A 16,549-nucleotide genomic window follows, 5' to 3' on the forward strand; every position below is an offset into this window, starting at 1 on the left:
TCAGCCCGGGAAAGAGTTGGAGAGGCCCTCATTGCGCGCTATAGAGAGAGATCTCTCTCTACTGTATAGCGCTGCTGCTGCTACTCAAAGATTTGCCATTTCAGATCATGACAAGTGACAAGCCAGTGGGCCAATTACAGAGTTATCATCGTTGTTGGGTGGAAACCTTGTATGTCCAAAACCGTTTTGTTTTGTATTTATCATTTAAAAAATGATTTAAACTAGTGAAAACAGCCGATCTACAAGCAGTTGTGTGCTTGTAGATCTGCTGTTTTCACTACTTTTGTGCAACAGCCTTGTGTGATGAACCAGGGCTTTGCTTTGCGAAAAAAATGTCCGACATTTTTTTTATTTATTTTTCCTAATGGCCGGCCAGGACCGGCCGGGAATGAACCGGCCGTTCGGGAGTTGTCCCGCTTTTCCCAATGGCCAGCACGTCCCTGGTGTAATCTGTAATGTGTCCTGTGCTAAACATAACTAGTGTGCCAAGCCTGACAAATGATTGGCTGATGGCATTCAGCACTCTTTCCACCTATCCATCTGAGGTCCCATCCTCTTTTACAGTACACTTTAAGACATAATAAGACAGAATAAAGCCATAATAAGAAATAATGTGTTGTTAATTAGAGCTAATATATTTTATTAGACAGAAACAAAGACAGAATAGCAGAAAGAGCGAATACATTCTCTGGCACCAGCACCTGCCGCAGAACTATCGCGACAGACACTTTACCAGCGATACCGGTCCTACCTATCGTTCCGTGCGGCGGCCGCAGGTCCTACTGCCGGGACTGCCGGTCGAACTGCTGGTCCGTGCGGTGGCCGCCGGTCCTATCGCCGGCGATGCAGCGTGACTGCCGGTCGAACTGCCGGTCGTGTGGCGGTACCTGCTGCTGCAGTTCCGCGGCAGGTGCCGGTGCCAGAGAATGTATTCGTTCTTTCTGCTATTCTGTCTTTGTTTTTATCTAATAAAATAATATTAGTTCTAATTACCAACACATTATTTCTTATGATGGCTTTATTCTGTCTTATTATGTCTTATTCTGTCTTAAAGTGTACTGCAGGGTTCCCCAATAGGCGGCCCGCGGGCCATTTGCGGCCCGCGGGGGGCTACTGTCTGGCCCCCACCAACCAGTAATAATGGTGGTATAAGAGCAGCAGCAACACTAGTACATCGTCGTTGTCGGGTGGAAACCTTGTATCTCCAAATTTGTCTGTTCTTTCGCAAAGTGAAGCCCTGCTTCATCATACATGGCCGTCGCACAAAAGTAGTGAAAACAGCATCTACAAGCACACAACGCCTCGCCGTGCGAGGCGTTGTGTGCTTGTAGATCGGCTGTTTTCACTATAGTTTAAATAATTTTTAAAATGATAAATGCGAAACAAACGGTTGTGGACATACAAGATTTTCACCCGACAACGACGATATCTGAACTGTCGCTGGAGTAGTGGGAACGCCACCGTCCGTCGCCCCCTGCAATGTTGTGGCCCTCGGCTTGGTACCCTAGACATGATTCAATGTTGTGGCCCTCGGCTTGGTACCCTAGACATAATTCGGCCCTTGGGGAAAACTAATTGGGGAACCCTGGTGTACCTTAAAATAGGATGGGACCCCATCTGATTGGTTCATGGCTTTCCAACATGGTGAGCCAATCACCCAGAGCCTCCTGTATAGAACGTTTTCCTGAGCGCTCCCCAGTAGAGGGCGCCACCGCCTTTGTCACGCTGTAAACAGCAGCCAGAGGTGGAGTAGAATTAAAATGATTGAAAATGGGAAATACTCAAGTAAAGTACAAATACTCAAAATTGTACTTAAAGGAGTAGTTCACCACTTTTCAACCTATCTTCATATAATTGGTCCTCACTAAAAAATAGCTTTTTTTTTTTTTTTTTTCTCAGAGGAGGGCTGTGGGCAGGTCAGAAACCCATCGTCTTGTGACATCATCAATAGGGAATCCAAGCTAATAGAACTGCAGGCTTTCTATTCCTGAAAAGTTGCAATTTTAAAGTGGAAGCCATTGTTCTCGCGATAATAAAAATCTAAATATTTTTTTCAAAAATATTGATACATTTTTTTGGGGGGAAAATGATGATGTCACAAGACGATGGATTCTGAACTTTCCACAGCTCTCCTAGGAGACTTGGACCGAGTAGAAAAAAATTGCGCTATTTTATTATGAACATTAGTGAAGACCTATTATATGAAGATAGGTTGAAAAGTGGTGAAGTCCTCCTTTAAGTACAATTATTGTAAATGTAGGCTACTACTTTATGCTGCTGTTTACACCGCAGCCATGGCTGGCTGCACCCTCTACAGGGCACTGCTCAGGAAAACAGTCGATATAACCGGGCTGTTGTCCAGAGTTAGTTTGTCTTGCGTCGAGGCTTGTCCAGGCTTAATTGGGCATGCTGTCACTCTCTCTCTGTCTGACCAGTGTTTGACCTTTGGGATAAGGCTAGAACAGGTAAGACTGGGGACGCGACACATTGCACACATGTAGATTTAACTGTTGTCTAATCATTGGTTCTCAACCTTTTCAGGCCGCGACCCCCAAAATAATCATATTTTAACTGGGGATTGGGGATTAAACTGTCCCTTTAGAAATGTGCAGATACCCTCTATACACTTAAACTTTATGTTGGTTTGTTTACTGTTGAGAGAGAAAACAATGTTGCACATTAATTAAGTTAATCATCTGGGGACCGGGACCCCCTAAAATAATTTGGGGGCCCCCCTGGGGGTCCCAACCCACAGGTTGAGAACCACTGGTCTAGACCAGGGTTTCTCAAAGTGGGAGCCGAGGCACCCTACTGGGTGATTTTCAAAATAGTAAAAAATGGCAAAAGAGGTTAGGAATAAGGGGTAAGGCATGGACGAAAATAGGGCCCCAAGTCTCTTCACCAAAAATAGCAGAGCTACAAGCTCACAACGCGTCGGCTTTTAGATCTGCATGTTCCCCCCAGAATAGGGATGCTGGGGTTAAACGCCAAGTATAAAAGTTGTTATTCTCAATCTGTACTAATGGAAACAGATTTTCCTCGTGACCTACAGTATCAGCAGGACATATATCAAGGTAAAATATTTACATATTTGACACCTTAATGTAAGGTACTGTAAAGCAAGAGTATAATTCAGGGGGTTCCGTGGATGAAAACGTTTTGTTTTTACAAGGGTGTCCTGCCCAAAATGTTTGAGAACCATCTGGTCTAGACACACCAGGTAAGAAGATAAATGCCACTGATATATTTTGTAATAGTTTAGTTATTAGTGCAGTCAGTTAGGTTAGATTTTGTTTTGGGTTATTCTCTTTTTATTTTGTTTGTAGCTGTATATGTTAGCGTTATACCCCTGAATTAGTTTAGAGGTTAGCGTTATACCCTTGAATTAGTTTAGAGAGTTTTGGTAACTGGCACTGCCTCCCTCTGTCTTGATCATTTTTGAATTTGTAAAAAAACACTTAATGCAAATATGCAAATATATTCATTGTTTTGCACCTTACCATGGTGTTTTGGTACTCCCTGTGCCCTAGACTCATAACAGGGTGCTAACTTTAATGTCTCAGCCTGGAAAGCAGCATGTCCCATGTCTGCTGGCCTCCGTTTACAATCTCAGCCCTCACACTTGATTGCTCACCATGCAGACAAACCTAGTTCTGTTTATTTCCTGATGAGCGAGTGTGCGTGAGGTCGGAACTGGTGTCATTAAATCAGAGAAAATGTTCAAACGTTGCTGCACTTGGCAAGACACAAGCAAAAACAACACCAAACAAAACTCCCCATTCCATCCTCGGTTGGCTCTGTCTGTAGTGCAAAGTTTATCAAGCCACACACATTCAAAAGATTGATGTTGGACCAAAGAGCATGTTAAAATAGAAATAGGAATGCACAAACTGGATAATGCTTCCATAGGCCTACTAAAAGCTATATTTTTGTCCATGCCTTACCCCTTATCCCTAAAATGATATGCCCTTTTTTTCATGGATGAAAATAGAGCCCTAATCTATTAGATTACCACCAAAAGTGATGTAAAAATGGTCCAATTTGCATTACATTCACACACTGATGGTGGAGGAATTAACATGCAAGGCACTGATAGCTTAGTTTTTCGTACCCCATATCTATCGGACAGTGACATAATTATTGACATCAATAAACGGAGGAAACATCTTATAAATTATAATAGTATTTGGGTTTATTCCAGGGAAGGGATCTTACAAGCATCAGAACGACATGGTTCCAGATCAATTCCTCCTACGTTAACACAGCGATACAAAGGTTTTATACACATTGGGGGTTACGTATGACGTCTTTACGTCAAGCCGTCAGTGGACATCTTAATGTGTTCCGTTTCCTGGGCTACTAGGGTTGGTGTGACACCAAACAACTCCGGGGTTAACTTGATATTATGGCTTTCTTTGAGACATTCTACCAAAACAATGCTGATATCAGCCTCAAAGGCACGGATATTTTAACCAAAGCTCACTCACACAAGGTCTGCTGGCTACCAAATATGGAAGCACATACAAATGAAACAAATGAAATGTCCTGTCCTGTCCTGGCCTGGCCTGGCCTGGCCTGGCCTGGCCTATACTGTCTTGTCCTGTCTTGTCCTGTAGGATGAGCCACTGTACAATAAGATTCTTGTTGATAATCAAACAAATATGTGGGGACTTTACTAGTTTATTTGGAGTGCCTTGTGGAGCATCAGAGGTGCACACATGTATTGTAATGTATTGTCCTGTCCTGTCCTGTCCTGTACTCTACTCTATGTACTGTACATTATGTGCTCTCCTACTGTACAGTATCCTAACAGAGTGTTTGTGGTCACAGGGAGGAGATGAAATCCCTCCAGGCAGCCCTGCAGAAGCAGCTGGATGAGGCCACAGAGAGAGCAGAGAAGCAGCAGGCCACGGTAAGAGACACACACCCATCTGACCTGACGGTCAACATCCTGTTGCCTCCACCCCAACCCGTCCATCCGCCCCCCTGTCCCCGTCGGCCCGTCCCCCATCACCTGGCTGTCAGTGAGAACCCCCCCCCCCCCCAGCCTCATTACCCAGCAGCCACCTCTCCAGGGCTCCCTGGTGCCGTTGCCACTTAATTAAAACTCATTGTGAGGGATGGAGGAGGAACGTGTTAGTCTGATGTGAGATGGGAGAGAGCATGTCCTTTGGAACTAGATTGGTTAAATGCATTATTATCCTAATAAAATGTATTACTTACGTACTGATGAAACATTAATGCTCAAAACCTTTCAGTTTATCCATCCAGCCATCCATCTTCAACCACTTATCCGGAATCGGGTCGCGGGGTAACAGTTCCAACTGAGATTTCCAGTGTTCCCTCTACTGAGCAACATTATCCACTTCCCCCTTGGGAATGCCCAGACGTTCCCAGGCCAGTGTGGAGATGTAATCCCGCCACCTGGTCTTTGGTCTGCAAGGGGGTCTGCCCACACTTTTTTGTCTCAGGTCACCCCATGAATATTTTTTTTTCATCCGAGGCACCCTTACATTATATCGTCATTGTCAGGTGGTCCAAAACCTTCTCTTTTTTGTGTTATTATTTTAAAAATGATTTAAAATAGTGAAAATAGCAGATCTACAAGCTCACAACGTGTTGTGTGACACTTTTGTATGATGAGGAAGGGGTTTTATTTTACCAGAAAACGTACACATTTTAAACTTGGAGATGCAAGGTTTTTGCCTGACAGTGACGATATTCATAATTTTCACTCCCAGCACCTTATATTTATAGCATATTTTAGCGATTATGTTGTGAGGAAAACATTGAGATAATAGCCATTTTCGTTAGAACTGACTGAAAATAACTTTGTACTTCAAGTTTAAATTCATACTAAATTATCATTATAAAGTAAATTCCAAATATTATCGAATTATCTCACGGCACCCACTTTGAAAACCCCTGCCCTAGGGAGGGTACTAGATTCTTGAACCACCTAAACTGTCTCCTTTCCATAAGCATAGGAGCAGCGCTTCTACTCCAAGTCTCTCTCTCGGGAGACTGAACTTCTCACCCTATCTCGGGAGATGCCAATCACAAACACTTTTTTGTGAGTTTCTCAGCCTGTTGGAATTGAGGGTGCAACACTTAATCGAACTAATTGATATAAACGACCACTTCACCCATGTTCAACTTGTTATTATAATTGGTTCTGTATGCATGTATGTATTTGTATTCATTTTAACAATTACAGGTAATGTGCTCCTCGGATATTTAATTAAAAGTAGGGATGTCTGATGTAATATTGACTTTTTTACAGATAACCGATATTGTCCAACTCTTAATTTCTGATACCGATATTAACCAATATTAACCAATACCGATATATGCTGGCTTTTCACCATAAGTCAACTAATAGACCGTTTGTCAGCCTTCTGATTGGTCCCTGAGACTCCCTGACTGGCCAACCAGAAAAAAACATTCACTTTTTGCTATCGGGGGTGGAGTTTGTGCAGTGGAGATTCTGGAGAATGTTAAATGTGGCTTTCAAAACTGTCCGCAGTGCGCGACACGGCGATCGCCCGGTACGGCCGCGATCTCGGCCGTGATCTCGCTCATCATAATGAATAAGCTTCAACAAACTAGTTCACATGGACCATATCAATGGTCTAAGAGTCACGATTGGGTACATATATTTTAAATGGGCAGAATTACGAAAAGCCAGCCTATTATGTGAGGTTAGGATTATAGTTCTGTCCTCTTCCTACCCAGGATGCAATGCGCGGTCTATTCTCTTTCTGATCCAGAGGATTAAACTAATTAAAACATTTATTTTCGGGGGGAAAACTACTGTTTTGCTATGTAATTACTGTACCTTTTTCTTCCCTTTTTATTAATATCACGTAGATGTGTTTTTGTGGTACTTTATATAGCTGTAATGAGGCTATGAAGGGAACAAAAATCCCATCCACTACCACTATAAAAGAATCTGCAAAGAGGATTCTGTCCCACTGGGATTAAACAAATTAAAACATATATTTTCGGGTAAACCCCCTGTTTTGCAATGTAACTACTGTACCTTTGTCTTCCCTTTTTATTAATATCACCTAGATGTTTTTCCTTTGGTACTTTATATAGCTGTAATGAGGCTATGAAGGGAAAAAAAATCCCATTCACTGCCACTATAAAAACAATCTGCCCAGGGTCAAATGTCCTATCATAGTAACAGGGCAGAATGGGGCGGGATTTGCAAAAGGGCTTATTGTCAGGTAACATCTAATATCTATTACAATAAAATAACTATAGTATCAATATAATATCTAAATCTATTTTTTATTTTATGTTTTCATTTCATATGAAAGCAGAAAGTCACATCAAAAGAATGATATATTGGTTAATTAGATTGAGTGAATAGTTTTGCAGCTCATAGATCTGAAGTCAAGTTAAAAACTTGAAGCAGAGAAATCACCATTTGAATGTCACACATTCAGAGATACTAATTATTCTGTTATTCTGCAAAGCCATCTATCTGTTAATACATGTTTCTTTGAGATTTAAAGGTGATACACCATGAAATTTCACTTTTCCTATTTTAAAACCTTTTTTTGGGGTCCCACTAGCACCTTCTATCCTCACAAAGTCCCATTTCTGACCGTTGTGTCTTTCTCTGGTTTTGAGAAGGCGAAGGTTAAACGTATCCCACAGGTTCTCAAAACAGGCTATCCAGATTTCCTGCCGATTGTGACGTCATCTGCCGATTGTGACGTCATCAGCAAAAAAAAAATTAAAAATCAAAACATTTTTTAAGTCCTGTTAAAAAAATAAAAAATAAAATAAAATAATAATATTTTTTCAAAAACTGAAACCGATATTTTCCGATATACATTTTTATTCTAATATCGGCCGGCCGATAATATCGGACATCCCTAATTAAAAGTAATCATTGGAACAATTACTTGCAGGCCTAGTTTACTTCTCCGTAAACATAATGTGTCCTTACAATGTATTACCCACGGCTGCTCCTTAGTGCATACAGCAAAATTTCACCTCTTGAACCTCATGTCCTTTTCACCGACTTTGGATTGTCAGTCTACTTTGAATTAATTCTGCTCTCGGGTGCCATTCCAAAGCTGTAGCAGCACCTGGCAATTCCTACCAAAAGGCAACTTGCAAATGAAAGCAAACGTAGCATCGGTTTCTGTAAATAAAGAAAAGAAAAAAGGGGCCCCAAAATGGGTTACTGCTGACAAATGTTTGAAGGACCAACTTTATGTATGGTCGCTGTCGCCTAGAAGCCTGTCCAAAACCCTTACTTTTCAATGGATCTAAAGTAGTTATAATTTAGTCACAACATAAACTCTTGTTAATACCTCACATTGGTTAATTATTTATAAAACCACTGAAGTGATATACATTTTAGTTTCAAACTTTTTAAAGAGGTGGTGGTGCCATAGTTTTGTACTCTGTTTTGTATGTGTCTATGGAATTAACATTACTCTAATGGACCCCCAGGTGTGGTTATAATTAAGCAATATTACACAAGAGGATGTGCTTTACTGTGGTTATATAGGCACGCCAGCTTTGCTGCAGGAACGAGCCTATACAGGTGAATTCCGTGGGCCTGAAGTGCTAAAAATGGTGCTATTTTATCATGAACATTAGTGAGGACCAATTATAGCAAGATAGGTTGAAAAGTGGTGAAGTTGTCCTTTAAACAAGTAACACGCCCAAACCATCAGCTCGCGCAGAAACAACAGAGCTTCTGGCACCGCACAGAGACAGACACACAGAGGCGCGCACACAAACAGAAACCCATGTGTTACTTAGTGTGACACACTCACTCACTCACTGAAGGACATGAGGTGGATGTTTTCATACTAACTGCGACCTGACGGTCACAATAAATTCACCTGTGTGCACCACAATAGAGGGTATGCGCGTGACATCACTGTTGCTGGAAGTTATGTGGGAACGCCTTACTGAGTGGCAAAACATTAATTTCTGCCATTGACAGCCCATACATCCAAACAGAAACGTCCTATCTGATTGTATCAAACAAAGTTTACTCACCAACATTGCGGCCGCACTGAAAACTCGAATTATCCTCTTTCTATCTGCAAAGCTTTTGTTTCATAAAAATCCACCATAGGCATGTTATGCTATTTTCTGTCAAGACATTCTGTGCAGGTTTTTATTTTTCCAAGTGTCAGAGTTTGGAAGCGCTCGTTTTCAACAACACAACATCCTGCTGCCTCCTGCATTATGTGCAAATTAGAAACAGGTAGTATGCAGGGCCGTTGGGTGATTTGCAACTAGCACTTCCAAACTCCAATGCTCCATGCTGCTCAGTGTTTTGCCACTCAGTCTAGATTAGGGGGGGGGGGCGGATCCCAGTGGACGTGCATACCCTCTATTGCCCAAAACCTTCGAAATAAAAGCATGTAATTAAATGAACACAAAATGAACTGAAATAATAATGCATACAATAATTCTACCAAACAAATCAACAAATAAATACATAGGCCTACATACAAATAGAACAAGACAGTGAATAGCTCTAACAGCCTATTTCTACATTGTGGCATTGCTACTATACTTACAACAGTAATAACGTCGTCTTCCTCTCTCTCTCTCTCTCTCTCTCTCTCTCTCTCTCTCTCTCTCTCTCTCTCAGCTTAACGCCCACAGTGACATTAAGATGAACATCCATATCTCTCTTTCACTGTCAGATAAACAGTGGTACAGTCATACTGCAAGTGGCATCGTTGCCATTTTCATAATAATATGAAAAAGACACCTCCCAGTTATAGTGTTCCTCTGTTGGTCTGACATTTATGATGTGGGAGATAGTGTTTATTTCTCTACCGAGGGACACATTTAAACATCATAATCTTCTATCTACGGTGCATGAAAGCCCCAGATAGTCTGTGACAGTGAATCTGATTGAAACTCTTTGCTTTGGTTCATGTTTTCAACTTTAATCAGATTTTACAAGGGAACAAAACAAAGCAACAGAGATGGAATGTCTTCATTCCTCCTGGGTGACCCAAACGTCGCTGTTTAACAGAAACCTTCCATCTCCATATTTCAACTTTTTCATTTTTTTCTTTTTGAAGCGGTGAAAGCCACTTCCAAGGAGTGGCTTTGTGTGTCCCATGTGTGTCCCCACGTCAATATATGGTAATTTCAGTCCAGAATGAACAGGTTTTATCTGTCCGTAAATGTGTGTCCCATGTGTGTCCCCCACGTCCATATATGGTCATTTCAGTCCAGAATGAACAGGTTGTATCTGTCCCGCACGTCCAGAATATGTGTGTAGTGTCTGTCCCGGTCTGATGATTGGATGATTAAAAATGTCCAATGAGACCATACTTTGAGGATTGGTCAAGCTTCACATGACAATTCGGCCCTCCAGATAAAATCATTCATTCATTCAGAATTCTGAATTCTGAGCTCTGGAACTCTAGAACACATACCGCTTCACTTCGAACCGAATGTATATACAGAGTTCATAGCTCTAGAATACATAGAATAAAAGTTCACCGCTTCACTTCGAACCGAGGTTTGATTTTTTTCATACGGGATACCCTACAGGTACTTCATCATACTGTACACGAGTGTCACGCAAGGGGAAACAAATTGTGAACTTAGATCGACTAAATTCTAAAAGTGAATGTGGTTACATTACTCTGTTTTCGGGGAGTTTTATTGCGACCGAAGGTCGCAGTATACCATGAGAAATGTCGCAGCTTGTCAGTCCGTCAGTACACATTTTTAGTCTATGTCTCTATGGGTTTGTCGCTCTGACATCATGCTCTGATGTCACTGTGATGTCAGGGGAACCACTCTTAACAGAATGGGTTTGCCGCTCTGACATCACGCTCTGGCTTGATGTCCCTTTTATGCCCATATACTTTATGCCCATAAATAGTTGACAATGTGATGTCAGAACATGCCCATTTATGGGCATTCCCAGATTTCAAATGAATTACGTCCTTGTATTATGACATCACTTAATAAAAGGCTCTGACATCACGTACGCCAAATGAATCAACAAAAAATCTCTGTGTGTGTACGTATGTATGTATGTAATCCCTGTCCCAATGTCATCAATATTAAGGACATAATTTTATCTGGTACTGGTAATGCCCATATATGGGCATGTTTTGACATAACATTGTTGACTATCATGCAGGGGTCTCCATATTATGGTTAAATAGTCCGATATACATCACTTGCCAGATGGCCAAGAATTGGCGTGACCGCATGTTGCCCTGAGGCGTCTTACTAGTAAGCCGGCCACTGGGAAAACAAGCAAGAAGCTACCAAAGCTACTACCACAGAAGGCAGAAGGCTGAAGTACAACAAACAAAGCCATCCTGACCATTAGTATTAAATAATGCAGTGCCCGGGGAGCAGTTTGTTTAATTGACACTGGGCGGATTGAGGGTCAAACCGGTGACCTTACGATTCCCAGATGACCTCTCTGCCCACTCAACTGCAGCTGGCTGAAGGGGGTGGCGGCAGGAAATAAGGGATGCATTTTTCACATTGATCTGACCCCAGTGGCATTACTGGGCTAAACCATTCAACACAACTGTGTTGATGTTACAGAGAAGTTTCCTCCGGTTATTATGGCTGCTATTGGAGTGTTAAAAGATACAGAGAGTCTGTTCATATCCATCATAGTGTGTCTCTCCTGTGCCGAAGACCAAACCACTAATTCAAGGTGGAATGTCTGCTTATCCAGAGGAGATATCGGGCTTATGAGCTTCAGGCAGTGCTACTACCAACCAGGGTGTAAATGTCTCTTAATGGAAGAGTATTGAGACCACTCTCAACCACTGTAGTTGTACTAGTTATTGCGACCGTAGGTCGCACTTACTACAGAAAGCTGCTCGAGGTGTCCGTGCGTCCGTCAGTCAGTCCGTCACACCTCACACGTCACATTTTTGCCCTGCTCATATCTCGGCCACCGTTGGCCCGATCCATGCCAAAATTTCCACACAAACTCCTTGCCTGCCAAACTACAACCTCCAAGGACCCCCAGAGTTCCAGGGACCCCCAGGTCCCTGGGGGACCCCCAGGTGTAAAAAAAATACCAAATGTGCAAAAATTACCAAATGACCACCCCAACGGGGCTGCTCACGGGGAATTCCCGGGGACCACCCACTCCTGGTGCTCCAGAACAGATGCAAAAGTGGTGGCGCCCCCAGTGGAGGACCCCCTGCCACTGCAGCTCACATAAAATGCCGTAACTCGAGCTAGGAGCGTCCGGGAGAGCCGGGGCCGGTACCTAATCGTCCGCCAAGGCAACGCGGACACCCCACCCCTCATTTCTCACATGGCCCTCTTCTAGCGCCACCTACAGGCCGATTTTTAACACACATTTTTGGCCACTGCTCCTACAGTTTTGGCCCTCAAATCACGGAAATCACTACACAGTATGTCTACACTCATGTCATCAACATGGATCCGGAAGTTTTTGGAAAAACAAATTTTTGCCCTATTTGTGGAGATAAGTGACCTACGGTCGCTTATCTCCCGATTAGGGAGTCTTACTGGTGTATTAAAGGTGATACACCATGCATTTTTCAAAAGGTTTGAGGCTAAATTACCACTCCTGAATAGAGAGCCTCTCTCATTTTTGAATGGCTCTCAGAGCATTTTCAGCTGCAGTACCACCTTTGGCCTGAACCCCCCCCCCCCCCCCCCCCCCCAAAAGAAAATATTTTTGAAAAACATTTCTTCAAAAACTGCAAATCTGGACAGCCTGTTTTGAGAACCCATGGGATGCTTTTAACCTCCGCCTTCCCAAAACCAGAGAAAGACCCAACGGTCAGAAATGGGACTTTATGAGGATAGAAGGTGCTAGTGGGACCCCAAAAAAAGATTTTCAAATAGGAAAAGTGACATTTCATGGTGATTCACCTTTAACTAGGGTTCATGTGAGGTTTAAAAGGATAATATATTCCTTCACCCCTAACAGTGAAGTCAGATGTAACTTTTCTTTACAGATGATGAAATATTTGCAAGAGTGATGAATTAAAAATGTTCCAACATAGTGTTGATATGGCGGCACTATTTCACTGCATTAAAATGATGAGCTTCTCTGTGTATGATGTCAAGGATCAAACGATGTTTCGTTGTCTTACCTCTACCATCAAATTCACTCTGTTTCTGATGTTAGTTTATCTGTTTTACATTGCAGAAACAGATGTGAATAAGTGTTTCTATGCTGATGCTTTCTAGCCTGACACTCAGCCTGAATTGCATTTCGCTTCACTCCATTATTCAGTCTGAACGTGCTTTCATCCAAAGCAGTTTCTGGGATGGGCGTTGCCAAAGAGGCAGTCATCTGCGATTGGTTCACCGTCTGACCAACACAACAGGAGCAAAGCAGATGACGTAGTGTTGTTATGTGTGGCTGGCTAGTGGCTAGCCTGTTGCTTGCTAGTGCTACTTGCTAACCAAAGAAACAGGCAGAATAGGAGCGCTACGAACTAGTAATCAAACACAGTAAAACATGTCTGCTACTGATGTTTCATAGCGAGATCGATGAGATCGCATTTTCCCGCGACGGGCGGCGTGATTTTTATGTTTGGGAATGTGCGGTCTGCTGTATGGTCCGGCGGCGGCGCTATAGGAAAGGCTTTATTTTCAAGATGGCGTGACTGGCGTCCATGATGGCTGCCGGGAGCTTAAAACGCCTATAAACGGGGATTTAATATGTAAAAAATCATAACAATTGTGCAATTTTTGGAGGGATAAACCATATATTGACTTGCTGCGCTTAATTCGTGCCGCGATGTGAGCTTGTATATCTGCTATTTTTGAATAGCCAACACACTGTGACGCCTCCCTGGTTTGAATGGATTAAAATAGTCCAGGGTCAAACAAAAAAGCTCATACTTTTTTATAAGTGTTCTTGTCTCTTCTTGTTCCCCCGTCAGAGAAGTCCTTTGATTGTGTCCTTAAACTCAGGTTCAGGGAGGATGTCACTTTCAGTTGACATCAGCATCAGGCAGTTCAGCGGTGCATAGTTGATCTAAGTCTATTCGTCACCATGGAAAGCTTTGAAAATGTCTCTCTCTCTCCCTCACTCTCTCTCCGCTTGCGTCGGTCGCTGCCAATGTCAGGAAAATGCGAATAGGGGACATGGGTTTCACTTGAGGTCCCGGGGGATGGCACATTGCCACCCCTATGTTCGCATTTAACCTTCCAATTCCTTTTCTTCTGCATCTGCGTCTGAATCCCTGACCAATCAGCTACATCATACATGATATCCCTGACCATCCATTTACATCATACAGGGGCCTTCACTTAATGAGACCCTGATGTATCATTGATTTCAGCTGTTACAATTCCAAACATGCAAACATAACCCGCTTTAATTACTTCTTATCATGTCTATATTAGTAGACGGATGTTGACTAGTATGATTGATATTAAAAAATGTTATCCTTTTTATGTCCATGTGTATTTGAATTTAAGTTCATAAAGTTAACATAAGTATAGCTAAATACATTTGAAATAAAATGCAAATGTTACTTTTCAGGATTCCGATAATAAAAAAAAAATCGATATAAAAGAATCTGCATTAAAATAAAATGAAAAATGAAAAATATATCTACAAGCTCAAAGCATGTTGCAATGAGGCGCGCTTTGAGCTTGTAGATCAGCTAGTTTTGATACTTTTGTGTGACATTATGATATAATGACGAAGTAGGGCATTAATTATGACAGTAATGTGGCCCACTGGAGTGAGTGTGGAAATATAGTGGCCCTCTCTATGATCAAGTTTCCATGCACAACTGAGCTGCATATTATGGACTTATTGGTCCCTATTTTGGCATGCCATTGCAGGCAAACACAACTTTTGCACGCACGCACGCACGCGTGCACGCACGCACGCACAGGGAAGGGATGATGCGCTGATACAGCTAAAAACACCCAGGCTTGCCAATAATTACTCCGACGCCGTGCTTGTCAACACATGAGACCAACGAACGGCTTTGGCTTTGGACCCTGACTTGCTTAGCGGCTCACCCAGCCAGGCAGGCACGCTGCACGCCTCACAAGCCCCAAGGCCTCGCTGTTGTTGTTGTTGTGTTGACTTAACAAGCTCTCTCCTCTTCCCCAGTCATCCTCGGAAAAACAATCTAGCATACTCTACTACATGCTGAGCAAATGTAAAATATATACGGGTGTAGCTGTGTAGGCTATATATAGCAAGAGCATTGTGCAGTTTTTGTTCATGAAATTATTTTTTTATATGTTTGCTTCAGTTTTCATTGTCCAACACACCTGCATCCGATTGAAGTGGATGTGCGAATACGTCCTTTACAACGAAATGAAGAAACCTGTATATTTTTAAAACAAACAATACTGCCTCATCAAAGTAGGTACTGTATCGTGACTATATTGAAGCAATGAGCCACAAGAGGTGAGGTTACATGGTATTTTACACCGGCTGAGAGGCGTAAAATAGCCGGTGTAAAATACAGGTAACCACAAGCTTTTCTAAAACGGTTACAATATGGCAACATGAAAAACCATAAACATGTACCAATTTAAACTGTTCTTTGTCACTAATAATTCACTATAAGGTCTGCCCTGCAAGAAAGTAGTCCCCAGCTACAAGAAAGTAGTTCCCGGCCAGGCTGCAGAAACAACACACCTGTTACTTGCAATCAAGTTCTCTAGTCTAGCTTCACAACACTGTGGAAAGAAATAACGCACCTGGGTTTGATTAAAGGTGTGGGTTATAGTCTCACATACCACAGCAATTAAAGGGAAACCAGCCAATCAGAATGAATGAATGGAACTAGACGTTTTAGAATATCAGTTGGGAGATTTTGTCCATCATTGAGGGTAGGAGTTAGCTGGTTTGACAGATTGAGGATCTTTTTTATTTTTTTACCAACACACAGATCTAAAGGGTTCAATAGCTCTGATTTATGAAAACATTAAATCAAATAAATAGTTGGTTTAGCCACATTTTTTTCTCCACTAAATCAGCAATGAGGTTTCTCAGTGGAGTGCTAGACCCAAAGTTCAGTATAAAATGAAAAGTAGGAATTGAAAAAATCCCCAAAAGGTAGCACATCCAAAACTTTAAGTCAATGGAGGACAACGTACTCACATTTCCACTTTTTCTTATTTGCACACACCAACAAACAAACGCTTACGCATTTCTGCTTCAGTAATGCTCTGATGAAGGCGCATAGTCTAAAATACAGACACCAGGTTGAAAGTGGTTAAATATATTTAGTACTCTCCTACCACAACCCAAAGTCTAAATGTCACAGCAGTCAGTAGAATAGATGGTAGTTTTTGTTTAACCGTTCCTGTGTGCAGTGGCGCCAACGTGAACTTTTATGTTAGCGTGTCTGTCTATGGGTTAACTGGGTCTGGTTTAGTCTCTCCTATATCGGGAGGCTATAGCAGGGATGAGGTCTAGTTTACAGTCTCTCAGAGGGGAGACTATAGCAGGGATGAGGTCTAGTTTACAGTCTCTCCTAGCGGGATGGCTAGAAGGGATGAGGTCACCAACACAATGAATCTTTTAGTCTTTGTCTTTATC

At 42.2% G+C, this 16,549-nt stretch overlaps 1 protein-coding gene across 1 annotated transcript in view; it reads left to right on the top strand.

The window, feature by feature from the left end:
* LOC308288922 (leucine zipper protein 2-like) overlaps positions 1 to 16,549 on the top strand; it is a gene marked incomplete at both ends in the record, with an annotated part of 241,708 nt that overhangs the window by 143,912 nt on the left and 81,247 nt on the right. The window contains one exon of the mRNA XM_080730396.1: positions 4,831 to 4,912. Coding sequence (XP_080586522.1) covers positions 4,831 to 4,912 — 82 coding nt within the window. The remainder of the gene's footprint in view (positions 1 to 4,830; positions 4,913 to 16,549) is intronic.

This window comes from Nannobrachium achirus (genome assembly GCF_963921795.1).
Source record: "Nannobrachium achirus genome assembly, chromosome: 7".
In the NCBI taxonomy this organism is placed as follows: domain Eukaryota; kingdom Metazoa; phylum Chordata; class Actinopteri; order Myctophiformes; family Myctophidae; genus Nannobrachium; species Nannobrachium achirus.